The following is a 27,077-nucleotide window of genomic DNA, read 5'->3' on the forward strand; positions in this document are numbered from 1 at the left end:
ACTTTTCTACACATCCATCCATAAACTAGACAAAGTGGTGTTTGGTCCTTATGGCTTTCCCAATCCCATTGTCACCCCTCATAAGCTACATTTTTATACAACTGTCTTCGAGATTCATGGGTTCTGGGTTGTAGTTTGATAGTTTCAGGTATCCACCACCAGCTACCCCAATTCTTTAGAACCTAAAAAGGGTTGTCTAAAGTGTGCATAAGAGTGCCCACCAGAGTGACCTCTCGGCTCCTTTTGGAATCTCTCTGCCACTGAAGCTTATTTCATTTCCTTTCACATCCCCCTTTTGGTCAAGAAGATGTTCTCCGTCCCACGGTGCCAGGTCTACATTCCTCCCTGGGAGTCATATTCCACGTTGCCAGGGAGATTCACTTCCCTGGGTGTCTGATCCCACGTAGGGGGGAGGGCAGTGATTTCACCTTTCAAGTTGGCTTAGCCAGAGAGAGAGGGCCACATCTGAGCAACAAAGAGGCATTCAGGAGGAGACTCTTAGGCACAAATACAGGGAGGCCTAGCCTCTCCTTTGCAGCAACCGTCTTCCCAAGGGTAAAACTTATGGTAGAGGGCTCAACCCATCAAACCACCAGTCCCCTATGTCTGTGGTCATGTTAGCAACCATGGAGGTGGGGTAGGCGAATACCCCTGCATTCTCCACAGGCTCCTCAAGGGGGCACTACATCTTTTTTTTTTTTTTTTTCCCCTTGTTTGTCTTTTTTCTTTTTTTTTTTTTTTTTTTTTTTTTTTTTTAACTTTCCCTTCTTTTTTCAAATCACCTGTATGAAAAAAAAGTTAAAAAGAAAACAAACATACAATAAAAGAGCATTTCAAAGAGACCATAGCAAGGGAGTAAGAAAAAGACAACTAACCTAAGATAACTGCTTAACTTCCAACATGTTCCTACTTTACCCCAAGAAAGTTACATAATATAGCAACATTTCAGTGAACTTGTTCCTACTACAACCATCAGAAATTAACAGACCATAGTCATTTCTGGGCATCCCCAGAACGTTAAATAGCTTATCTGTTCTTCCTGGATTATTGTTCCCCCTTCCTTAATTGCTCTCTACTGCTAGTTCCCCTACATTCTACATTATAAACCATTTGTTTTACATTTTTCAAAGTTCACATTAGTGGTAGCATATAATATTTCTCTTTTTGTGCCTGGCTTATTTCGCTCAGCATTATGTCTTCAAGGTTCATCCATGTTGTCATATGTTTCACCAGATCGTTCCTTCTTACTGCCGCGTAGTATTCCATCGTGTGTATATACCACATTTTATTTATCCACTCATCTGTTGAAGGACATTTGGGTTGTTTCCATCTCTTGGCAATTGTGAATAATGCTGCTATGAACATTGGCGTGCAGATATCTGTTCGTGTCACTGCTTTCCGATCTTCCGGGTATATACCGAGGAGTGCAATCGCTGGATCGAATGGTAGCTCTATATCTAGTTTTCTAAGGAACTGCCAGACTGACTTCCAGAGTGGCTGAACCATTATACAGTCCCACCAACAATGAATAAGAGTTCCAATTTCTCCACATCCCCTCCAGCATTTGTAGTTTCCTGTTTGTTTAATGGCAGCCATTCTAACCGGTGTTAGATGGTATCTCATTGTGGTCTTAATTTGCATCTCTCTAATAGCTAGTGAAGCTGAACATTTTTTCATGTGTTTCTTGGTCATTTGTATTTCCTCTTCAGAGAACTGTCTTTTCATATCTTTTGCCCATTTTATAATTGGGCTGTCTGTACTATTGTCATTGAGTTGTAGGATTTCTTTGTATATGCAAGATATCAGTCTTTTGTCAGATACATGGTTTCCAAAAATTTTTTCCCATTGAGTTGGCTGCCTCTTTACTTTTTTGAGAAATTCCTTTGAGGTGCAGAAACTTCTAAGCTTGAGGAGTTCCCATTTATCTATTTTCTCTTTTGTTGCTTGTGCTTTGGGTGTAAAGTCTAGGAAGTGGCCTCCTAATACAAGGTCTTGAAGATGTTTTCCTACATTATCTTCTAGGAGTTTTATGGTACTTTCTTTTATATTGAGATCTTTGGTCCATTTTGAGTTAATTTTTGTGTAGGGGGTGAGGTAGGGGTCCTCTTTCATTCTTTTGGATATGGATATCCAACTCTCCCAGCCCCATTTGTTGAAAAGACCATTATGGCTCAGTTCGGTGACTTTGGGGGCCTTATCAAAGATCAGTCGGCCATAGATCTGAGGGTCTATCTCTGAATTCTCAATTCGATTCCATTGATCTATATGTCTATCTTTGTGCCAGTACCATGCTGTCTTGGCAACTGTGGCTTTATAATAAGCTTCAAAGTCAGGGAGTGTAAGTCCTCCCACTTCGTTTTTTCTTTTTTAGAGTGTCTTTAGCAATTCGAGGCATCTTCCCTTTCCAAATAAATTTGATAACTAGCTTTTCCAAGTCTGCAAAGTAGGTTGTTGGAATTTTGATTGGGATTGCATTGAATCTGTAGATGAGTTTGGGTAGAATTGACATCTTAATGACATTTAGCCTTCCTATCCATGAACATGGAATATTTTTCCATCTTTTAAGGTCCCCTTCTATTTCTTTTAGTAGAGTTATGTAGTTTTCTTTGTATAGGTCTTTTACATCTTTGGTTAAGTTGATTCCTAGGTACTTGATTTTTTTAGTTGCTATTGAAAATGGTATCTTTTTCTTGAGTGTCTCTTCAGTTTGTTCATTTCTAGCATATAGAAACATTACTGACTTATGTGCATTAATCTTGTATCCCGCTACTTTGCTAAATTTGTTTATTAGCTCTAGTAGGTGTATCGTTGATTTCTCAGGGTTTTCTAGATATAAGATCATATCATCTGCAAACAGTGACAGTTTTACTTCTTCTTTTCCAATTTGGATGCCTTTTATTTCTTTGTCTTGCCGGATTGCCCTGGCTAGCACTTCCAGCACAATGTTGAATAACAGTGGTGACAGCGGGCATCCTTGTCTTGTTCCTGATCTTAGAGGGAAGGCTTTCAGTCTCTCACCATTGAGTACTATGCTGGCTGTGGGTTTTTCATATATGCTCTTTATCATGTTGAGGAAGTTTCCTTCAATTCCTACCTTTTGAAGTGTTTTTATCAAAAAGGGATGTTGGATTTTGTCAAATGCTTTTTCAGCATCTATTGAGATGATCAATTGATTTTTCCCTTTCGAGTTTTTAATGTGTTGTAATACATTGATTGTTTTTCTGATGTTGAACCATCCTTGCATGCCTGGAATGAACCCCACTTGGTCATGGTGTATGATTTTTTTAATGTGTCTTTGGATTCGATTTGCAAGTATTTTGTTGAGGATTTTTGCATCTATATTCATTAGGGAGATTGGCCGGTAGTTTTCCTTTTTTGTAGCATCTTTGCCTGGTTTTGGTATTAGATTGATGTTAGCTTCATAAAATGAGTTAGGTAGTGTTCCATTTTTTTCAATGTTTTGAAAGAGTTTGAGTAAGATTGGTGTCAGTTCTTTCTGGAAAGTTTGGTAGAATTCCCCTGTGAAGCCATCTGGCCCTGGGCATTTATTTGTGGGAAGATTTTTGATGACTGATTGGATCTCTTTGCTTGTGATGGGTTGGTTGAGGTCTTCTATTTCTTCTCTGGTCAGTCTAGGTTGTTCATATGTTTCCAGGAAATTGTCCATTTCTTCTACATTATCCAGTTTGTTGCCGTACAGTTGTTCATAATATCCTCTTATAATTTTTTTAATTTCTTCAGGATCTGCAGTTATGTCACCTTTTTCATTCATTATTTTGTTTATATGGGTCTTCTCTCTTTTTGATTTTGTCAGTCTAGCTAGGGGCTTGTCAATCTTGTTGATCTTCTCAAAGAACCAACTTTGGTGATATTTATCCTTTCTATTGTTTTTTTGTTCTCTATGTCATTTATTTCTGCTTTAATCCTTGTTATTTCTTTTCTTCTACTTGGTTTAGGATTGGTTTGCTGTTAATTTTCTAGCTTCTTCAGTTGATCCATTAGTTCTTTGATTTTGGCTCTTTCTTCCTTTTTAATATATGCGTTTAGTGCTATAAATTTCCCCCTTAGCACTGCTTTTGCTGCATCCCATAGGTTTTGGTATGTTGTGTTCTCATTTTCATTCGTCTCTATATATTTAGCAATTTCTCTTGCTATTTCTTCTTTAACCCACTGGTTGTTTAGGAGTGTGTTGTTTAACCTCCAGGTATTTGTGAATTTTCTAAGTCTCTGATGGTTATTGACTTCTAATTGTATTCCATTGTGGTCAGAGAATGTGCTTTGAATGATTTCAATCTTTTTAAATTTATTGAGGCTTGTTTTATGTCCCAGCATATGATCTATTCTGGAGAAAGTTCCGTGAGCACTAGAAAAGTATGTGTATCCTGGTGATTTGGGATGTAATGTCCTGTAGATGTCTGTTAAATCTAATTCATTTATCAGATTGTTTAGGTTTTCAATTTCCTTATTGGTCTTCTGTCTGGTTGATCTATCTATAGGAGAGAGTGATGTGTTGAAGTCTCCCACAATTATTGTGGAAACATCAATTGCTTCCTTTAGTTTTGCCAATGTTTCTCTCATGTATTTTGTGGCACCTTGATTGGGTGCATAGACATTTACGATTGTTATTTCTTCTTGCTGAATTGCCCCTTTTATTAGTATGTAGTGGCCTTCTTTGTCTCTCAAAACATCCCTGCATTTGAAGTCTATTTTATCTGAGATTAATATTGCTACACCTGCTTTCTTTTGGCTGTAGCTTGCATGAAATATTTTTTTCCATCCTTTCACTTTCAATTTCTTTGTGTCCCTGTGTCTAAGATGAGTCTCTTGTATGCAACATATTGATGGTTCATTTTTTTTGATCCATTCTGCGAATCTATATCTTTTAATTGGGGAGTTTAATCCATTTACATTCAACGTTAAAACCGTGAAGGCATTTCTTGAATCGGCCATCTTATCCTTTGGATTATGTTTGCCATATTTTTCCCTCTCTCTATTAATATCCTTTATTGTACCCATACCGAATCTCTTTAGTACTGAACCTTTCTCCAAGTCTCTCTGTCCTGTCTTTGTTTCTCTGTCTGTAGGGCTCCCTTTAGTATCTCCAGTAGGGCAGGTCTCTTGTTAGCAAATTCTCTCAGCATTTCTTTGTCTGTGAAAAATTTAAGCTCTCCTTCAAATTTGAGGGAGAGCTTTGCTGGATAAAGTATTCTTGGCTGGAAATTCCTCTCTCTCAGAATTTTAAATATATCGTGCCATTGCCTTCTCGCCTCCATGGTGGCTGCTGAGTAGTCACTACTTAGTCTTATGCTGTTTCCTTTGTATGTGGTGAATTGCTTTTCTCTTGCTGCTTTCAGAACTTGCTCCTTCTCTTCTATGTTTGACAGTGTGATCAGTATATGTCTCGGAGTGGGTTTTTTTTGGATTTATTCTATTTGGAGTTCGCTGAGCATTTATGATTTGTGTATTTATGTTGTTTAGAAGATTTGGGAAGTTTTCCCCAACAATTTCTTTGAATACTCTTCCTAGACCTTTACCCTTTTCTTCCCCTTCTGGGACACCAATGAGTCTTATATTCGGACGCTTCATATTATCTATCATATCCCTGAGGTCCATTTCGAGTTTTTCAATTTTTTTCCCCATTCTTTCTTTTATGGTTTCATTTTCCATTCTGTCATCTTCCAGGTCACTGATTCGTTGTTCAACTTCCTCTAGTCTTGTACTATGAGTGTCCAGAATCTTTTTAATTTGGTCAACAGTTTCTTTAATTTCCATAAGATCATCCATTTTTTTATTTAGTCTTGCAATGTCTTCTTTATGCTCTTCTAGGGTCTTCTTGATTTCCTTCATATCCCGTACTAGGGTCTCATTGTTCATCTTTAGTTCTTTGAGTAGCTGCTCTAGGTGTGTCTCTTCTGGTCTTTTGATTTGGGTGCTTGGGCTTGGGTTATCCATATCGTCTGGTTTTTTCATATGCTTTATAATTTTCTGTTGTTTTTGGCCTCGTGGCATTTGCTGTCCTTGATAGGGTTCTTTTAGGGTTTGTAGACCAGTTGAAGTCCTTATCTCTAATTTATCAGATCTACAGCTTCGTGGAGTACACTTTCTCTAACTAACCAGCAGGTGGCGTCCACGAGCCACCTGTTCTCCACAAGCCAGATCTCCCCTGCTTAGCCTTTTTGGTGAGTGGGGGAGTGAGTCTTGTGGGGCCCAATTGGTGTCCCAAGCTTGCGTGTGTAGTTGGTGTTGCCTGCCCTGTATGTGGGGCGTGTTTCTGGGCAGTCGGGGAGGGGGGGTGGCCCTAACAATCAAATCTCCCTGATGATCCTAGAGTTTTAAAGCTACTGCAATAGTCTAATCCTTCAGTTCAGTCCTGCCACAGTTTGTCTCTGCCACTGACCCACAAGTCTTTGGTATTGGCGTATGGCTCCTGAGACTTGCAAGTGGGCCCCTCTTCCAGGCTGTGCACCCCGGGTCCTCTGTTGAGGGATGACTGTGCTATGTCACAGGTGAGTGCCGTCCCCCCAGGGCAGTTCTGGGCTGCTGGGCTGTGTTGGGAGGCTCCCAGTCTGCTCAAATGATGGCTGAATGGGGCTCTGTTAATTCACACTGCTCCCCCTTCCCAGCTCTGGGACATTCAGCTGAGGTTGCAGGGAAGGCTAATGTCCACGCCCAGTTTTGTGGTGTGTGCCTGTTATTTGAAGCACTTGCGTCACACTGGGTTGTCTGGGGCAGCTCTGGGCTATGGGGCTGGCGATGGGCAGGAGTGTTTCCTGTCCACCAGGATGGTGGCTGTGAGCGGACACCCCCCTTTTCTTGGGAAGTTGTGTTGTTTAGTGAATTTTCTCAGCCACTGGATTATTGCCTTTTGTCTCAGAGCTCTCTTATTTCTGCTCTTGACTTGACGTGCCCAAATTTCAATTCTTTGAAGCTTTCTGTATTGAGCTTCTTAGAGTAATTGTTTTAGAAAAAGCAAAAAGGATTTAAAAAAAAAAAAAAAAAACGGCCCTCCTCAGAGATCTAATGGGTTATTGAAATGCTAATAGACAAAGCAACCAGGGCCATTAAGGAAAGGTGCCCTGGGCAGAGAGATCAGCCTTGCTTCGGGATTTGCATATGCGCCTCAAGGCCTGATGTCCGCCCTTCCCCTTTCTGTGTTCACCAGAACTCCAAAAATCCTCTGCTTTTACTTTGGAGCTTCTCGTGTTGTTTTCCTTCTATGCCCGTCTCCTCTCTGCTGGGCTGGCTGCTCTCAGAGTCTCTGGTGTCTGGCCTCAGTCTATCTATGGTTGGAGTTTGAATCAGTAGAATGAGTTTCCGATGAGAGCAGCCACTGCAATTCTCCCTTCTCCTTCCTGGAGCTGACAGCCCCTCCTCCCCCGGGACTGAGCCTGGCAGGGAGGGGCGCGGGTCCCCTGGTCGCAAAAACTTACAGATTTCGCTGATCTCAGCAGTTCCACGTTTTCATGAGTGTTGTATGAAGTATGCCCAAAGACAGATTGCTCTGTGGTGTCCAGTCCACGCAGTTCCTGGCTTTTTACCTACTTTCCTGGAGGAGTAACTAAAACATACAGCTCACCAGTCTGCCATCTTGCCCCGCCTCTCCTGGATGTTCTTTTTTATTCTAATTTTTATTTTACTTTTTTGGAGTAATGAAAATGTTCAAAGATTGACTGTGGTAATCAATGCACACACTTTGAAGGATTATATGTTATGTGAATATATCTCAACAAAATTGCGTTAAAAAAAGACTCACTGATGGGTCATGGGTCTGCAGTTTGGAAAACACTGCCTTGGGTCATGCACGTGGCAACTCACGTCCTGATGGCAGAGGCAACTCAGAAGAGCGCAGCAGTTGAGTTTTTGCTCCTTTCTGGCAAGTCTAGAAAATTTCTTTCTTTTCTCAGCCCCTCCTCCCCCCAGCCCCCAACTAGAGCCATAGCACTGACTGCAATTAGTCATGGTGCTTTTGAAATGCCCTGAGGACAAATCCTCAAGGAAGCCCATGGGACCTGCCCCCTACAGTCCCAAAGCTTATAGGAAAAGGTTCCTGAGGAAGATTAATCCCCTTGGTATGTGTGTGCGTTAGTTGGGGTGGGGCAGAACAAGGACTGAAGAAATTATTCTCTGCCAAGTTTTTCAGTAGGGTCCCATGCCCCAGGACACTTCTGTCGCACTGACTTCTCATTGTGTAAGTGTCCCTAGAGAGCCACAGCAGAACTTTTTATGGGTATTTCTTGGAAATGTTGCTCCTCTGCCTCTCCACCCCCTGAACAAATGAGTAGCTCCCAAATAAGCAATGAAGAGACATCAGTAGCTTTCGCCTTAAAGGCCAAGAGGAACACACCCATGGTATGCATTCTGGCTCTTCACTGTTCCCCTGAAGAGAAGTTTCAGCTGCAAAGGACGGTTGTAGTACACCCCCGGGCATTTTCTGGTATCCTCCTGACTTCACCCAGGTGGTTCTGGTGGGGGTGCCAATTTCAGGAGCTGTAGCCTTCTGGCCACATGGGGGCGCCAGAGGTTGGCAGGTGATCCAACCTGGGGCAGAGTCCTCCAGTGGGATTTTACATTGCAGGAGGGAGGGGGTCTTTCCCTTGGGGTCTTTTTAAGCTGTGGTAATAATGTGAGCTTGGAGCTGCCTGTGATAATATCGACCCTTTGCATGGAGGAAGCTTTCTTTCTTTTTAAATTTATTTTTTAGAGCAGTTGTAGGTTTACAGAAAAGTCATGCAGAAAGAGAGTTCCTAGTACTCCCCTCGCCTGCCCCTACAGTCTTCCCCATTATTAACATTTTGTATTAATGTGATACATTCATCACAACTGATGAACCAATAGTGTATAATTTTTATTATTAACTAAAGTCCGTATTTTCTTGAGGGGTCACTCTTTGTATTGTACAGTTCTATGGTTTTATTTAAAAGATTTTTTTCTTGTGGTAACATATATACAACAAAAAAAAGTTCCTGTTTTAACCACTTTCAAGTATACAATTCAGTGGTGTTAATTAACATTTACAATGATGTGTTACTATCAACGCTATCCATTGCCAAAACTTTTCCATTACCCCAAAAAGAAACTCTGTACTAATTAAGCATTAATTCCCCATTCCCCACTCCTACCCCTGCCCCTGCTGGCCTGTATTCTAATTTCTGACTGAATTTGCATATTCTGAGTTGTCCGTATAAGTGAGATCATACAATATTTGTCCTTTTGTATGTGACTTATTTCACTCAATACGATGTCTTCGAGGTTCACTCATGTTGTAGCATAGATGTAGCATGGGTAGGATCCTGAAGACATTGTTTGTGTACCTGGATCTGGCTGTCTCTGAGGTTCCAGCCTAAGGTTCCTATTAAGTTTTTTCTTTAGCCTTAGCTAGTTTGAAATGAGTTTCTACAACTTGTAAGAAAGAGTTGTGACTGCAAGACCCAAAATTCCAGAGTTCCAGAGGTTGCTCCTGTGGTCAGACACCAAGCAAACAAATAATCAACAGACACCATATCCATCTTAGAGCTTGCTAGAGAAGTAAACTAGTTAAAAAGAGGTGTCTGGTTATGCCATTTGACGTAAACTAGATTTCCTTTTTGGTAGGAGGGGATTGATGGTTTTTATGTCACAGGTTTGTTGTGGGGCTTACATAAGTCAAAATGTAGAAAAGGGCAATGCAAATATATACTTTATATGCAAAACAATATACATTCTAATTGTGAGGTATTATTTGATTTGGCAAATGAGTGTTTCCTTTTCCCTTCTACAGACATGCTGAGAATATTTGTCCTTCGAATGTGAAGACAATGCTACAAGATAATGCTCTTCCAAAGGAAAAATTTTCCAGGAACAGAAGTTAACATGTACTGAATGTTAACTAAGTGTCTGGTAATGAGCCAAGTGATTTTATCTATGTTACCTTATTTAATTCTTACAATAAATATATATATGCCACTTTTATCGTATAGAATTGGAACCCAAGGCTTAGATCAGCGGTTCTATCCCTGGGGTGAGTTTTTTTGCCAGGGGACACTTGGCAATGTCTGGAGACATTTTTTGGTTGTCTCACTACTGGCATATAGAGCATAGAGGCCAGGGATGCTGCAAAACATTGTACAATGCACAGGACAGTTCCCCACAAGAAAGAATTTTCTGGTCCAAAATGTCGACAATACTGAGAAACTCTGGCTTAGAGAGATGTCAGCCAACCTGGCTAAGGAACTCACACTCTGTGAGTTAACCATGATTCTATAGTGTCTCCACTGGGGACACACACACACGCACACATGCACACAAGTGCACACTCTCAGAGGCTGGATTTGGGTGTTCAGCATTACAGTTCTTTTAGTTCCTAAGGTTCCCTGTTAGGGCCCCACTAACAGCAAAGCAGGGCAGGGGCTACTTTGTAGGTCAGCGAAAACACTGGCTAGGTCCAGGGAGCTGTCTGTGAGACTGCCTGTTCCGGTTTGCTAATGCTGCCAGAATGCAAAAATACCAGAAATGTATTGGCTTTTATAAAAGGGGGTTTATTTGGTTACACAGTTATAGTCTTAAGGCCATAAAGTGTCCATCAATAAAGGGTACCTTCACTGGAGGAAGGCTTCCAACGGCGGTCTTCAAAATGTCTGTCTCAGCTACAGCTCCTCTCAGCTTCTGTGCATTCTTCAAAGTGTCCCTCTTGGTTGTAGCAAGCTCACTCCTTCTGTCTGAGCTTATATAGTGCTCAAGTAAACTAATCAAGGCCCATGCTGTATGGGCAGAACCACACCTCCTTGGAAACCATCCAACCAGAGTTATCACCCACAGTTGAGTGGGGTGCATCTCCATAAAAACAACCCAATCCAAACGTTCCAACCTAATAGACACCAATACTGTGACCCCACAAGACAGCACCAAAGAACATGGCTTTTTCTGGGGGACACAATACATACAAACTGGCACATAACACTTCACCTTTGAGGAGCAGCAGATGATGGCACAGAAGAACGATTTGAGGTTATTGCCCTCCTTGTGCAGTGCAAAAGAAAACTTGTCAGTCTGGCATGTCTTCCTGAAACCTACACCACTAACCTTGTTCCAGATGAGGACAGGGGTTGGGATTCCGATGACCTCGCAGCTTAAGTACACCTGGGCTCCTGTCAGGTTCCAGATGTCCTTGGGGGGCGTCACAATGGAAGGCCCTACATGAGAGGGTACAAAGCCAAACACATCTTTTAAACAGACTAACATTAGTCAGCTTCCTGGGAAGCAAATACTTGATTATGTTTATAAGGTTGTACCTCCTGTGGATTATTTGAAGCAAATTTCAAAGACTAGGTGGCCATCTCCCTGCCACTAGCATGATTTTAAGCTATGCTTTGGGGATGCATAAATCTAAACAAACAAAAACAATTAAGAAGAAAAATTTGTTGTTTATAAAATTTTCTCCTCCCATAAATCATACTCAAATGAGTTTTAATTCGCTAGCTGTTTTGCATTATGTGGGGCTTTTCCATTAATAGAGCGAAATTTTAGTTCCAAATGTTTTTCTTTTTTTGTTTCCCAGTATTTCTATTTTGTGGAAGGGCAACACCGACTATTACTTGGATAATGAAAGAAAAGAAAATCTACAAAGATATCTGAAAATGTACTGAACACCCAGAAAGATGAAGTCCCTGCCTCCAGGAGCTCAGAATCTAAGACTGACAAGTCAGCGGTGATAGGGAAAGGATGGTAACTTTCTTTAAGGAGAAAAATGTGGAGCACTGTGTGCCCTGTATGCCTTTGAGCAGAAGTGACCTGGTTTTCAAGGAAGATAGTGGAAAGATGCCTCTTCCCGGAATAGGTTGGGGTTGGCAGCAGGTAAAAGAGGAAAAGCAGTTACAGGTCTCTTGCGTGTGAGCAGGGCCCACAAGGACAGGATTCTTTTCCAGGGTTCTCAGTGTCTGTATCCCTGGCAGGGAAAGTTGGCAAGTAGGGGGAGGGGAAGGAGGACATCTGTCAAGTCACCAGGTATGGGACCAATCCAGGAAAGCCCACAGTGCCCTCTCCTCCCTCTTCCCAATTCCAAAACACATCCCTAGTCCTTCTCTATCCTCTTTCCCTTAGGTAAGAAGCCCCTTACTTGGAACCAGTGTCAATAGCATGCATCCGATACATTTTTAGAATCGTCATAACATATATACAACATAAAGTTTCCCATTAGTCACTTGCAATTATACAATTCAGTGGCATTAATTACATTCACAGTGTTATGCATCATCATCACCATCCATTACCAAAATCTTTCTGTCACTCCAAACAGAAACTCTGTACCCATTAAGTGTTTACTTCTCGTTCCCTCCCTCACCCCCTGCCCCAGGAAACCTGTAGTCTACTTTTGGTCTCTATGAATCTGCATATTCTAGTTATGTCATATCAGTGAGATCATACATTAGTTGTCCTTTTGTGTCTGGCTTATTTCAGTCAACATGATGCCTTCAGGGTTCATCCATGTTGTCGCATGTATCAGAATGTCATTCCTTTTTTATGACTGGGTATGTACATACCACACTTTGTTTATCCACTCATCCATTGATGCAGGCATGCATCCTTTCTGCCACTGAACTAGTGTGACCCTCTCTAGTCCTAAGGTGAAAAGCTGTGGCATAGGAGCCAAATCGGGCCAGCCACCTGATTTTGTATTGCCAGCAAGCTAAGAATGGTTTTTGACCTTTTAAATGGTTGGAAAAAAATTAAAAGAAGGATAATATTTCATGACGTGAAAATTATATGAAATTCAAATTCCAGTGTCCATAAAATAAAGTTTTGTGGAATACAACCATGCCCATTTGCTTACGGTGTGTCTGTGGCTACTTTTGTGCCATAATGTCAGTGATGACTAGTTGCTACTGAGACTGTGTGACCTAAAATATATTTTCTGCCTAGCCTTTTACAGAAAAAGCTTGCAGATCCCTGCTCTAATCAATTGAGGGGCAACTAATGCCTAAATAAGATATTACAGGAAAGTCTCAGGATTTCAATCCTTTATACATTACCTCGAGCTGAAGCAAATAAACTCCCTGGACGGTTTCTGACTCAGAAACACTTTTGAAACGCAACACTTTTGAAACCAACAGATACTGAAAGAGAGTGTTTGTTCTTTCTGTTCTTTTCTCCTGAGAGGCCAGCTCCCTAACATCTGCAGTAGAAGAGATGGGTGCACCTACTTTTTAGTGGGTGGCAATTCGTATTTCACGTCTGCTAATTCTGAATGCCAGGGTTTAGCTACCAGGGGCCTTCAGAGAGACTTGGGACATTCCACAGAAGAGAGAGCTGGGAGCCTGAATTCCCTGGGGGTGACAGCTGCTGCTCCAGAACCAAACTTAGTTCTTACTCGATGCTCAACAATGGTTTCTTGAAAGAGTGAGTTAATTATTCCTTTTGAATTTCAGATCTCTGCTGCCTTGGGTCTTCTAGGCTAGTAAAATATCTACTTCAGGATCGTCTTGCATCAGAACCCTGGGAAAGGGACACTTTCCCCTTTAGGCCTGGAAAGTTTTCTGGCATAATCAGCATTCCAAGGACACGAAGTCCCCCTTTTTGCAATAGGCTATTTCCAGCACACTATTAATTTCTTGCAACAGAAAGGAAATGACCCCAGCATGTAAGACTTTCCCACTCATCTAAAGTATCAGAAGCTGATTTTTTTTAATCCCTTGTGGTATTTTTATTTTTTCTCTTTGTAAGAATGTGCAAAACAATCAAAGTTTTGAAAGCTCTAAATATATTTCATGTTTCCTTCCCTTCAAACCATAGGTCTGAATAGGAAACATACATCTTGGCCAGGGGTGTTAGCTTTTCTGTTGTAAGCATGGTTGTGGTGAGAGACCATAGCTGTATTTATGTATGTTTCTAGCTCCGTCTCAGACATTTCCTAGTCTGGATGCACCAACACAAGACCCTGCAAAAGGCTGGGCTGGGCTTCACTCCATCCCAGGCTTCCTGAAGGGCCCACCCTGGCCCCTCAAGGGCTTGGACATCTCATCACCGGATCTGGCTGCACTTTGAACTACTTTCGCCCACCTCTCTGAGGGCCCCCATGCTGTCTGTCCTCCTTCCCACACAAGGGCTTGGCAGGACAACCTCAAAGCTCAGGGGATATCAAGGAATTGTTCTGAGAAGAATACACCAGTGTTCAGAGATCTGGAGGGGCTTGGGAACAAAGCTGCTTCTCACGTACCAAAACCACACAAGGAATGCAAGATATGTTTATTATGATGATGTGAGAGCCTTTGCCTTGCAAAACACCACTCATTTAATCTGCTTCCATCTCCCGATGGTCAATACAGGTAGCAAGTCATCAGTCTTTGTTAGGGGGGAGATCCTGCAATGCACATGGAAGAATTTTAGACTGATTTTATGTTGGATATTTTGAAGGTATACAATGGATTTTTCCTATGGCATAATTTAAATATAGAAGTTCTTAATTTTAATGTAGTCCAATTTATCAAAAACAAATTTTAAGGTTAATGCTTTTTGTGCTCTGTTTAAGAACTTTTTGCCTAGACCAAGGCTATAAAGGTCACTTATGTTTTCTTCCACAAGCTATATGGTTTTACTTTTCACATTTAGGTTTGTGAGCCACCTTTTTTTTTTTTCCAATTCAGTTTTATTTTGTGATCCATTTTGAATAAATTTTGTGTATGCTGTGATGTAGAGGTCAAGGTTCATGTTTATTTTTTTCCCCAAAAAATATCCAATGGCTTTGATACCATTTGTTGAAAAGACCATCCTTTTTCTATTGAATTGTAATGGTGCCTTTGTGGTAAATCCTTTGACTGCATCTTTCTAGATTTTCTATTTTGTTCCATTTGTCTATGTGTTTATGCTTTTTTTTTTTTTTTTGCGCAGATGATGGAATTTTATTTGTGACACCAATGTTTTGCTGCAGCAAAGGAAGCCAAAATGGAAGTAGTTTTCTGTGCGTCTATTCGTGTACCATTAACCATGGTATAATTCAGAAATTAACTGCATTAAAATTTAAACCCTTAATGGAGGCAATATCCATTATAGCTATGTCCCTACCGTCTCCTCCTAATTCCAAGAGGCAGAGAGGAGCAAAAATTCTTTAAAAACATTTGTACCAGGAATACTTTGAATTAAAACAACCACCAGGGGGCTCAAGACCAGGACAAATAACGCTGTGGGTTCCTCTTTCTCTCTCCTGACACTCAGAATACATATAAAACCTTAGGAGAATGGGCTGGGTCAACATGTGGACCATCCTAAGAACATAAATGATTTGTCCAACCTGCTACCATGCTATCCCTAGAATCCTACAAGATCTCCATACCACAAAAATTTGTATTATTCACTGATTCTCACTGGGTGATGGGCGGAGGAAGGGCCATAAGGGCCAATTTGCTGTGCAGCATTTACAAAAACCCTTGGCCATTTCAAATGTCTTCAAACAAATGCAAGTTTAATAAACAATACCTAAACTGGAGAATGCTAGCCCACAGAATGGCCTTTAGGTTTTGATACACAGTCTCCTGCAAAGGAAAACCAGGTCAATAAATGATTAGACAGAAATCCAAGTGATGCCTGACCTCCTGGAGGCAGGTGGGCTTCCACCTGACTTCCTGTGTTGGAAGAATCCGTGAGGGCTCAGCCGCCTTCTTACTCACCTTGTTCAGTGCTCATACCCACGATGTCACCTACTCACTAAGCCTTGCCTGGGTCTTTGCCACACATCTGGTCTGGAAATTCTCTTAGAATACACAGAGGGAATGGAGGACTCTTGAATAGGATAGAAAGAGCCATATTGTAGAAGGATGAGTGAAGACACATGGTGAGAAAGAGTAAGGGAGTAACTTAATGGTAACCCACAGGGACATCAAGTGGACAAACCTTATGTGGAAGAGAAGAGAGGGTGAGAATGGCCTGGGCTGCTGGGATGGCAGATTCAACCATGCTGCAGTCCTCTCCCCTCACTCTAGAGAGCCATCATCTTACATATTTCATTTATAAGCAGTTTTGCCTCTAACGATGATCCCTAATTGCACATTTGTCAGGCAATTCAATTCCTGAAGGTTCTGTTCTACTATTTCTTTACAGAAAAACCTCAGGGAGGGGGCTCAGCTCAGTGACTCTTAACTAAATAACTTCTCACTCTTTCCACTCTGTCTTTCTTCCATGGCCAAAGAAGATCTGGAATTTATTTCTGTTTTAAGGATAAAAGAACATTTGGTTTACTTTGAGCTGATTTTCAGGCAGAAAACTCAAAATCAGTCTAAGGCCAAGCTATGGGTAACAGCAGTTCCACTTCAATCGTGCTCAGCATTTGGATTCCATGCAAAACAAGTCACAGAAAATTTAAATGTACGAGGGGCAAACACCAGGATACGGTTACTTATTTATTTATTTATCCTTGCCTGTGTTCCAGAAAGAACTTCAAGCTGCTCAAACACTGTCTAGCAAACATCCTGTACATAGAACATCTTCTCCCTGTTCCCCTCCTTCCCTTACTCACCCTGGGAAACTCCAGACAGCAACCAAGCTGTCTGCAGTGCTGCCTGGTGGCTAGAGAGATAAGTCCACCCCAAGGCTTTCCCCACCTCAAATCCAACCATATTTTTTTCTGTCTCAGATGACTATTTCAAAACCATCCTATCCTATTTTCCTCTCTTAACCTTTCATGACTCAGTTAATTCTCATTTCATCTCTTTATTATTATTAACTTATTTTTTATGTTAACACAAACACACACATATATATATAACATAAACTTTGCCATTTTAACCAGTTTTTAAGTATACAATTCAGTAGCATTAATTATATTTACAATGATGTGCTATCATCACCATCATCCATTACCAAAGCTTTTTCATCACCTCAAACAAAAACTCTGTACCCATTAAGAGATAACTCTGCATTCCCTCCTCCCCCATCCTTGGTCCTCTAATCTACTTTCTGTCTCTATGAATTTGCTTATTCTGTATATTTCATGTAAGTGGAATTATACAATATTTGTTCTTTTGTGTCCAGCTCATTATACTTAGTATAATGTTTTCAGGGTTTATCCATGTTGTAACATGTATCAGAACCTCGTTCCTTTTTATGGCTGAATAATATTCCAGTGTATGTATATACCAAATTTTGTCTATCCATTCACCTGTCAAGGGACATTTGGGTTGTTTCCTCTTTTTGGCAATTGTGAAGAATGCTGCTATGAACATTGGTATACAAATATCTGTTTGAATCCCTGCTTTCAATTATTTGGGGTATACACCTGAGAGTAGAATTTATGGGTGATATGGTAATTCTGTGTTTAACTTTCTGAGGAATGGCCAAACTGATTTCCTCTTTCAATCTCTTTTGATCTTTCTCAACCCTCTAAGCTCATTTTCTTCCTCTCTTATTTCTTATGACTCTTGCCCAGTAACCTTATAGTCTTTCTTTTAAATCATATTCCTTAAGGGGAAAGAGGAAGAAGAAAGAGGGAGAGAGAGGAGGTGGAGGACAAGGAGAAGAAAGGAAAAATCAATGAAAGAAAATATAACCAGATCCTAAATGAAGTTGGAGCAATGAAGAATAAAGTCTTAAGTTTGGAAGAAAACTAAAATTCAATTAATCTGTTCCACCATAAGAGTATCTAGAAGTTAGAAGTCTCTTCCAAAATCTCCACTAATACCTACATTTTTCTCTGTAGCCCCTTTAAGTTCTATACAAATAACCCACAGACTACCAGATTAGATTAGGAGGATTTGAAAATAATCTAGAGATAGCTATGTTCTGAGAAATCAATAAAGATATTGAAAAGGAAGAATTGTGGGTGGATGGATTTAAATTTGAAATACCAGGATTTGGTTTTGAAGAGGCTAAGAAAGGAAGTTCTCACAAAACACAAATGTCACGAGAAGAAGACTCTGAAATGGAATTAATTTTAAACTCAATCTGCAATTAATTTAGGCTGATTTTGCATAAAGTTGCATATAGGGGATGGAGTTAAAATTAGCTATCCTATAAAAAGCACTGAGATAACGTAAAAGAGGAATGTGAACAGTTTCCTAGTCTCTTACAGAACACAAAGCACTCCCCAGACATGACCTGAGATGTCCTCTCCACCTTACTATTAAAAAAAGAGACAAAGGATTCTTGGGGACAAAACATTTGGCTCTGTATCCTTCCACTATTATAGTCAAGAGACCTTGGACAAGCCACTTAAACCATTTTTTTACAGAAGAAAAAACAAGGGCAGGTCTAACACCTGTATTGGGTCTCATACAGGGCAAATCTTCTCTTTGGCTGGGAAGTGAGTTTACCTATTATGAATGGGTCCCAGAGTACAGAGTCAGGGCATCTTTGATATTCATGAAGTCCCAAGGTTGCACTGCTGGGCCCTGGATTAATCCAATATACCTCATCACCTATATAAATGCAATGTACTTGTCTGTTATGAGTTGAATTGTTTTCCTACAAAAGAAATGCTCAAGTCCTAACTCCTGGTCCTTTGAGTATGACCTTATTTGGAAATAGGGTCTTTGAAGATGTTATTTGTTAAGAAGAAGCCACACTGGATAAGGGAGGCCCTAATCCAATATGACTGGTGTTCTTATCAGAGGGGAAGAATTGGGCACAGACAGATAGGTATATTTGGGAGAATGCCATGTGGTAACATGCAGTGATTGAAGCCCAAGGATTGCCAGCAAATCACCAGAAGCTAGGGAGAGACAAGAAAGGATTCTCCCCTACAGATTTTGGACTTCTAGCCTCCAGAACTTTGAGACAGTAAATTTCTGATGTTTTAAAGCCACTCGATTTATCACAAACTTATACAGCAGCCCCAGCAAACGAATAGTGTTCATAATGAAGTTCACTCTTCTAGGGTTGAAAAACAGAAAGAACTTATCAAGCCATTACCTAGTTAGCTAGTTTTTTAATCAGAAAAAGTTGTGTAGAAGATGCACAGAGAAGTCATGCTTGGAAGCTAAATACACTCCATTAAGCCTGGAGAATGGTTAAAAGTAAAATTCCCCCTAATAGTGCATTTTTATGTTCTGATTTCACATTTAATCATATGGTTGTTTTTGTTTTTTTGTTTTGTTTTGGTCTTCTTCATTTCCCCGTCAACCCTTCCATTTTTACCCTACCAATCTATTCTTTTTTACCTCCACCCAAATTCACTCCCTGCTCCTGGCAGCCAGGTCTTCTCACTACTTCCAGAACCTTTGCTTGTGCTGATGGACTTGCCTACTTGGGATGTCCTCCTTCCTCTTGTCTCTTATGTATACTCTTCCCTTTGTTTGAAGCTCTCAAGCTGAAATTTCATCTCCCCTTTGACATCCTTGACAGCTCCAGTCTCCACTCATTTCTTCTCTGAAATCCTGTTGAGTTCAGAGTTAGTGCCACACAGCTTAGAGCATCACTGCTCTCTAATGCTTTTCCAGCTAAGCTGATTGAGGATGCCAGAGTCTTTATGGAGTCTGCACTGTTTGCAGTGGGTGAAGAGCAGCAGAAGATTCAGAACAATATAACATGAACAAAACTGAGAAGACAGCCACTGTCTTGAAAACTTACCAGTGTACACACTGCCAAGCTACCTAGACAAAGTAGTGCCATAGCCACTTCTTATCAGTTGGTGGATTATTCATCATGATGTTCTCTGACCCTCCACTTGACTTTCTCTTGCCATAAGCAATGTTTCTTGGCTATTCTCCACTCAATAACCAGTTAGTATAAACCAGGGGATGCAAATTAGAACATATATCAGTTAAAGCAAATTCCAATGAGAAAGGTAGGTCTGCTGGGGGGATCATCAATAATCCTCACACCAAAAGCAAAGGGTTTCTGCATCACGCTGAGTTATGTTTATTTGCATCATGGCTCTCACTGAGTACTTATTAACATACCTAAGACAGCCGAGTTTATGGACTTCTCCAAGTTATGGTAGATTTGCTAACCACACTCATCTTGAATCTTAAGGATGATGGGGTCATGGAATAGCTCATACAGAGTATGTACAATTCATACCAAATAAGGGGAGAACAGGGGTGTTGAAGAGAGAGCTGAGATACCACAAATGGAGATAAAGAGTTCAGACAACTTGGCAAGAACCCCCAGACTGAGATTTGATTTTGATAACACATTGAAGGGAAAAGCACTGAACAAAAGTACAAAATGGGAAAAGAATAGTAGGAAGGCACTATGGCCAAGAGGGGGAAGGGGATGAAACAAGTGGAAACTTCCTGATATTAAATGAGGGGAAGCAGTAACTGTATGGCTAATTAAAGAGCAGAGCCATCTGCCAAGGCAGGTCATTTCGGGAACTTCCAGAGAGGGGGTGATTTAGCAGCTGAACCTTGGTTCAGGAAACCAGTGCAGTCTTGGGGGTATCAACTGAGGGCAGCAAGGAGAGGAGAAGGCAGTATTAAATCTTAGGCATCACTGGCCAGATTTAATTTCAGGGTTTTAGTTTTAGTTTGTAGCAAATTCATCTGGTTATGGTAAATGCTGTTAGTCACTTATACTTCAGTGTGAATAAAGAATCCATAGTGTATAATGATAGTGCCCTGTCAAATATTGCAGGAGGCAAAAATGTGTAAGAACTGCTTCCTCTTTTCCAGATATCATAATCCTTGGAGGAGAGGTTTAACACATTAGGCTGAGAACAAAATGCTGGGGAGGTAGCAGACCTTAGTGAATTCAGAGCATGGAATTTGTAATTGGGAATTCTTTTCTACCACTTCTGAGTTACATGACATTGCACAAGTTATTAAATTTTTGTCAGTTTACTCATCTGTGATGTGGGGATAATATCTATGATATTAGATTATCAGAAAGATCAAACAAGATACAGCAAATACCATAGTGCCTGACCTGGAGTAAACTCAAGTATTAGCCGTCATCATTTATCTTGAAGCAGCATGTAATAAATTCCTTAAGACTGGCACTGATAAAAATTGTTTACTCAGAGAGTGGAGATATCACGTCATTTGGAACTAGGGTGGTTAGGGAAAGGAGATGTCATCTGAGAAAGGCCCTGAAGTCCAGAAGTAGGATGTCCGTCAAGGAAGGTAAAAGGCAGGGGCCTGTGTAAGCAGTGGTATGGAGGCCAGAAAACACCAGCAAGCAGGTGGAACAGTGAGCACACTAGTCTGGCCAGGGGAAAGGGTTGTAGAAAAGGAGAAGAGCTGGGATTCTGGTGGTGGAGCACACTGGAAGGCTGAGGAGGTGGGGCTTTATGGTGTGTCTCTAAATGCTGGAGTGGCATGATTAAAATGGCATTTCAGTAGATGATTCTAGTGGCCTTTGCAGCAGGAATGGTACAGAGCAAGAAGTAAGGGTCTCAATCAGTGGGAATGGAGAGGAAAGGGACAGAATTGAGAGACTGTTTAGGAAGAACTAACCCTATGCAGTGACTGATTGGATGTGGGAAAGAGGGTAGTGAGTCAAAGGTCGTGGGCTTTGCCAACAAGAAGCTGGGTACACCATGGACAGCAGCAGGGACACCTTAGTATCATCGATTGGAGAAGGGGGAAAGGATGGATTTGGATTTGGACTTGCTGAATTTGAGGTAGCACCTGGAAAATGAGGAGGCACTGAACCCCATGGATAAAGGGGAAAGGATGTAGACTGGAGAGACCAGTGGTGCCAAGGTAAACATTGTCTAGTTTATGTTTTAGCTCTGGGATGGCAAGGGTGCAATGGAGGGACAGTTCTGGCCCTACCTCCCACCATGGGCCATCTCTGGAGGGGATTCAATCAGCTCACTGCTGAGCACCTGGTCCATCCCCACCTCAGGTAGGGCAGAGAACTAGACAGGTAAGGCACTGCTTTGCATCTGAGAGCTGACTGTCCAATGTGTTACAACCCTGGTAATGTTACACACAGACCCAATGAATGACATTTCCTGATTAATCCTAGTTACCTCTGGGTTAACGAGACCCCCATTTTGGCTTCTGTCTTCAACGCTGAAAATCTTCTGAGAGTATATTAGCTTATTTTTCCTGTAGTAGACATCTTAGTATTGTGGACGTCTTTCTTTGATGACTGAATTTTTTTTTTTTTTCCTAACAATTTGTTTTTATTTAACACTTAATGGCGGAGAGATTTGTTTCCCCTACAGATTTTTTTTTTAATTAAATTCAGTTTTATTGAAATACATTCACACACCATACAATCATCCATGATATACAATCCACTGTCCACAGTATGATAACATAGTTATGCGTTCATCACCACAATCTATCTCTGAACATTTTCCTTACATCAGAAAGAACCAGAACAAGAATAAAAAATAAAAGTGAAAAAAGAACACCCAAATCATCCCCCCATCCCACCCCATTTGTCCTTTAGTTTTTATCCCCATTCCTCCATTCATCCATACACTAGATAAAGGGGGTGTGATCCACAAGGACTTCACAATCACACTGTCACCCCTTGTAATCTACATTATTATATAATTGTCTTCAGGAGTCCAGACTGCTGGGTTGGAGTTTGGTAGTTTCAGGTATTTACTTCTAGTTATTCCAATACATTAAAGCCTAAGAGGTGTTGTCTATATAGTGCATAAGAATGTCCACCAGAGTGACCTCTCGACTCCGTTTGGAATCTCTCAGCCACTGAAACTGTTTCGTCTCATTTTGCATCCCCCTTTTGGTCAAGAAGATACTCTCAGTCCCACGATGCTGAGTCCACATTCATCCCCGGGAGTCATACTCTGCGTTGCCAGGGAGATTTACATCCCTGGGAGTCGGGTCCCACGTAGGGGGGAGGGCAGCGAGTTCACCTGTCGAGATGGCTCAGTTAGAGAGAGAGAGGGCCACATCTGAGCAACAAAGAGGTACTCAGGGGGAGACTCTTAGGCACCATTACATACAACTTTAGACTCTCCTTTGTGGTAATGAGCTTCATAAGGGCAAGTCCCATGATCGAGGGCACAGCACTTTGATGACTGAATTTTGCAATGTCTCAAAATGATCAGAAGTTTGAACTCACCAAAGAACATAAGTGATAAATTGCTTTCTGCAAAAAAAAAAAAATCTCCTATTTGATGATGTTTTCTTACTCTTTCCTCCTTCCTTGTATGAGTCCAGCACAAGATAAAAGTGAGGTACTGACCAACATGCTGAGTCCAGGGCGTGGTTCCCGCATCACTGGTGAGCCTGGTACCTGTGGTTTGGGGTCATCCTAGGAGAGACCCTGAAGTAGGTCAAGTAAATCCACTAAGGATTTAAAACCATGTTCAGCTATTTAGGGTCGAGAGGTCACTCTGGCAGCTGTGGGGTGGACAGTGTAATGTGGAGCTGTGTAAACAACGTTGCCAAAGGATGAGCTATTTATTCAGCAGAGCTCCCATGGCAGGTGAGGTACCTAAACCACCATCAAAATACCAGATTGACTGCTGTTCACACAAGTTAAATTAGTGCACGAGATTTTTGTCTTCCATGTTTGAGCACACGGAAGAACTGACTATATAGAGTAGCTTTCAGAAGGGAAACTCCCTAGTTATATGGGTTTGTCTTATTCATGTAAAGGTAACTTGGGAAATACTTTTTCCCCACATCTCATAGGCCTATCCTATCTGGACTACGACTCACCTTAAATCAAATGTTTTAAAGCGTTTGGTCATTTTTTCCTACTCTGAAAGCACTGAACTGGGTGGGGAAATTTCCACAGGAAGGGATTTATGGCCAAACCACATGGATGGTCACAAATGATTTGGAGATTCCTCGAAGCCTGGACAGTGAGTTCCCAAGGACACTTTATCTTTGAGTTCCCGCCACCTGCTCTGGGCTACACGGGCACGCAGTGCCGGGTATCCTCGGTTTCAGCAAGTGTCTCCAGAACTGAACCGTATGGAACTTCTTTCTGAGCCTCAACGCTTAATGCTTCATCTCACTCCATAGACCCTGCGCTGACTTTACAAGGAGTTGTCATCTGGGTAGTCCCAAAGAAACAGATGTTCTTGAGCCCTGCTCCTGGAAAGGATGTGATGGACTCCCAAGTGGCCCTTCAACTTTAGGATGGTTAGATTTGCTAAACAATGCTCACAACATTTTGGAAAGCTGAAGAAAGCTGAGGCCTGAAATCCCAGGAGGTCCTGCGAGGTTACTATAATGGGGCTGATTCTGCTGTTTCTTGCCCAGACAACCCAGGCACCAGGGAGCTTAACTCCCTGGGTCTTTAGAAGAAGAGACCTGACTGATCCCCCGTTCTTCGGCTCCCTGGCTACTGATAAGCCCTCAGCACCACTCTTTGCCCAGGAAAGAGATTTACACTGTGGGAATTCCAGCAAATCGTGGCAGCTCGTGGGTTTTGGCACTGCAGTATAGCATCACCCTCTCAGACTGGAAGTTACCAAACAGAGAAGATTAGTTAAGTCTCTGGAAGTTTTTGCAGGTTGGCAAGGATTAGCCAGGGAGGGACCCCACAAAGAGGCATCTGGAGAAGTAATACGCCATTAGACACAGAGCCCGGGGGAAAGCTCCAGCCTTGTGGCTAACAGCTTCTAAGAAGGGTTCTGTCCTGAAGGATCTTATCCAGTGGTTGCCAATCCTGGCTGGACACTGGACTCATCTGGAAGGGTTTAAAAAAGTACCCACTCCTGATCCCACTCCTGAAGTTTCTCATGGTTCTGGTGTTTTTTTTTTTTTTTCCCCTCTAAACTCCACAAATAGAACCACTCAATTAAAATGTGGCTTCAGGGTACGAGATACCTAGATGATGAGGAAGACAGGAAGACAGCAAGTAACAGAAGAGAGGAACACAGATTTGAGGAAAAAATGTTTCCAGGCCTTTTCAGAGAGTGAGATGCCAAGTACCACTTGGGAGGGGCGAGTATTTAAGAGAGAAAACTCCAGTGAGTTGGCTCTGGTGAAATATATAGAAACCTGACATAACAACAACAACACTTTCTTCTTATTATTATTTCAGACATATTGGGGTGATGAACAGTATCTTATTTCCTCTTTGTCAGAAGCTCTTGGAGTCTTAGCAGTTCTCCTTCTGAACTGTTTTCCATTTTTATAAAATGAAGTAATTGATTCCTACCCCCAACACTGCTCCTTTTCTACCCTCCTAATTCCTAACAACATGTATTGTGCAGACATGGGGCTCTGCATCCTGATTTTTGTGGGTCGTATTAAAAATCCCACTAAATTGAGACCCTTTCCCTTGGCTCATTTATTGCCATATCTCTTCTCTGTTAAGGCACATTCAATCTGGCTTTAAGAGCGCAAGGAGTAGGATGAAATAAAAAGGATCTAAGTGTGAGAAAATAGCCCTCTTTAGACTTCTGTGGACATGCTGGGCCACTCAGTTCACGTCTGGAGTTTGGACTTGGTGAGGCTTTTTGCCTCCTCGTTTTCATTTAGAGCTTTCATGGTTATAGCCGCCGTCACTGCCTTGGCAGACCATCCCAGACATTAATCAGACGTGCATAACTGAGCTCCCCCTGTTCTTTCTCAGTGTTTTTCCCTTTTCACAGCTTGTGCCCTCTGGTTATTTTCTGTACCCTTTTGTGATGTCCACAGACTCCAAAGCTCTCAGTTATTTACCCCAAGTCATATCCTTTACTTAGCTACTCTTTTCTGAGTGTGCTCAGATTTTCTCCATGCTTCCTGGTGGAATTTAGCATTTCTTCTGCTATTTTCTCCTGCCGTCCCTAAGGCTTAAACTGGAACAGAATACTCCCCTCACCCTGTGGGCTACTTCTTCCACGTGTCTTGGGTACTGATTTTGTATGCTACTGTGTATCTACTTTGTGTACCATTGTGAACTTAACCTATGTTTTGATACAACCATAAGGCATTTCCTCTGAGTACTGAGAGGGAATTTACATCATGGAAGGTTCTAGATGGGAGAACAGTGGGCTTGGAAGAGCTAGATGTTCAATGAGGCTCAGAAGTATTCAACATCACAGCTCTGAAAATCAGGGAACTGGGTATGTCTCTCTGATCACAGGATGGGAGGACCCAGGTAGTGGGATTGGGGGACTTTGAAAAAGGATTTTGTGTTTATCAAAGTCATGCTTGTTCCTGGGGACAACTTGGAGCCCACCCCGTTGGTTGTGGGTGATGAGAATGGAAGCCAGGTAAAATAAAGCTATACTTTCTTCTAGGGTTGTCCTAGAAGGAGCCCTAGGGTCATGGACACCTTCTCTGCTGCCTACTGGTACTCACAGGACCGGAATCTTGGCTTTGACCCTTTGGCTATTTTTAGGCAATGGTTATTTTTCTGTAATTAATGGTGCTTTCTTTTCTTTGGAGTTTTGTTTTTGTTCTCCTTTAAGTTGTTAATTCCTTTTACAATGCAGGAAGAAACAAGGGAAGGGTTTGTAGATTGAATTTTAAAAGTGAGGACACTGCGTCTTTACAAGCACTAAAAGCCAAATACATGCAAAGTGTCTTAAATGTGAAGTGGGCATCCAGGAAGAAAGAGCCGAGGCCTCCATCCTTTTCCTTTGAACGTTTTCCTTCTGGAGCAGCCGTCAGGTCCAGCCTGGGAGATTTTATTCTATTGTTTTTAGTAAAGGAAAATAACTTCCTCATAAAACAGCTGGGATTTTCGATTTGGCACTTCTTTGAAGTAGCCACACATAAAAGTAGGAAATTCATTCGTTACACACTTGGGGAAGAAAATGTCCTGAATATTCCTGAAATGGGTCATGAAGCTGCAGTCTATGTCTCCCCCAGTCCTTGCTTTCTGGGTACATTCTCAGGGAATCTCTTTATTAAAATGTGTGACCCCTTCAGTTATCTGAAAGCTTCAAAAATGATGGACAGACCTCTGAGCTTGGCTAAGACACTGGTGAACAAGGGGGAGAGGGGAAAGTAATCCAGGTTTATCTATTCTCTGGGAAAGGATTATGGACTCTGAGCCTGTGAATCAGTTGAACCGACACTTGAAGAGGAAAAAATTCAAAGTAAACTCAAATAGAGAAAATAAGAATAAGACCCCTGGGACAAGTATGACATTGTCTAAGCACGCGAGCCATCAGCAGCCAAATTTCCATCCACATATCTCTGGGAGCTTGGCCTCTGTGAAGACCAGAGGGTCAAGATCACTGGAGCTAAGAGAAATTATTGATCCCATTCACAGATGGTGCTTTGGTAATTTTTTTTTTT

At 41.5% G+C, this 27,077-nt stretch overlaps 1 protein-coding gene across 1 annotated transcript in view; it reads right to left on the reverse strand.

Annotated features, from left to right (window-relative positions):
* Positions 1-27,077, reverse strand: part of IGFBP7 (insulin like growth factor binding protein 7) — a 93,891-nt gene that overhangs the window by 24,650 nt on the left and 42,164 nt on the right. Inside the window, exon 2 of the mRNA XM_037829880.1 lies at positions 11,059-11,168. Within this exon, the coding sequence (XP_037685808.1) occupies positions 11,059-11,168 (110 nt within the window). The remainder of the gene's footprint in view (positions 1-11,058; positions 11,169-27,077) is intronic.

This window comes from Choloepus didactylus, chromosome 3 (assembly GCF_015220235.1).
Source record: "Choloepus didactylus isolate mChoDid1 chromosome 3, mChoDid1.pri, whole genome shotgun sequence".
In the NCBI taxonomy this organism is placed as follows: Eukaryota; Metazoa; Chordata; class Mammalia; order Pilosa; family Megalonychidae; genus Choloepus; species Choloepus didactylus.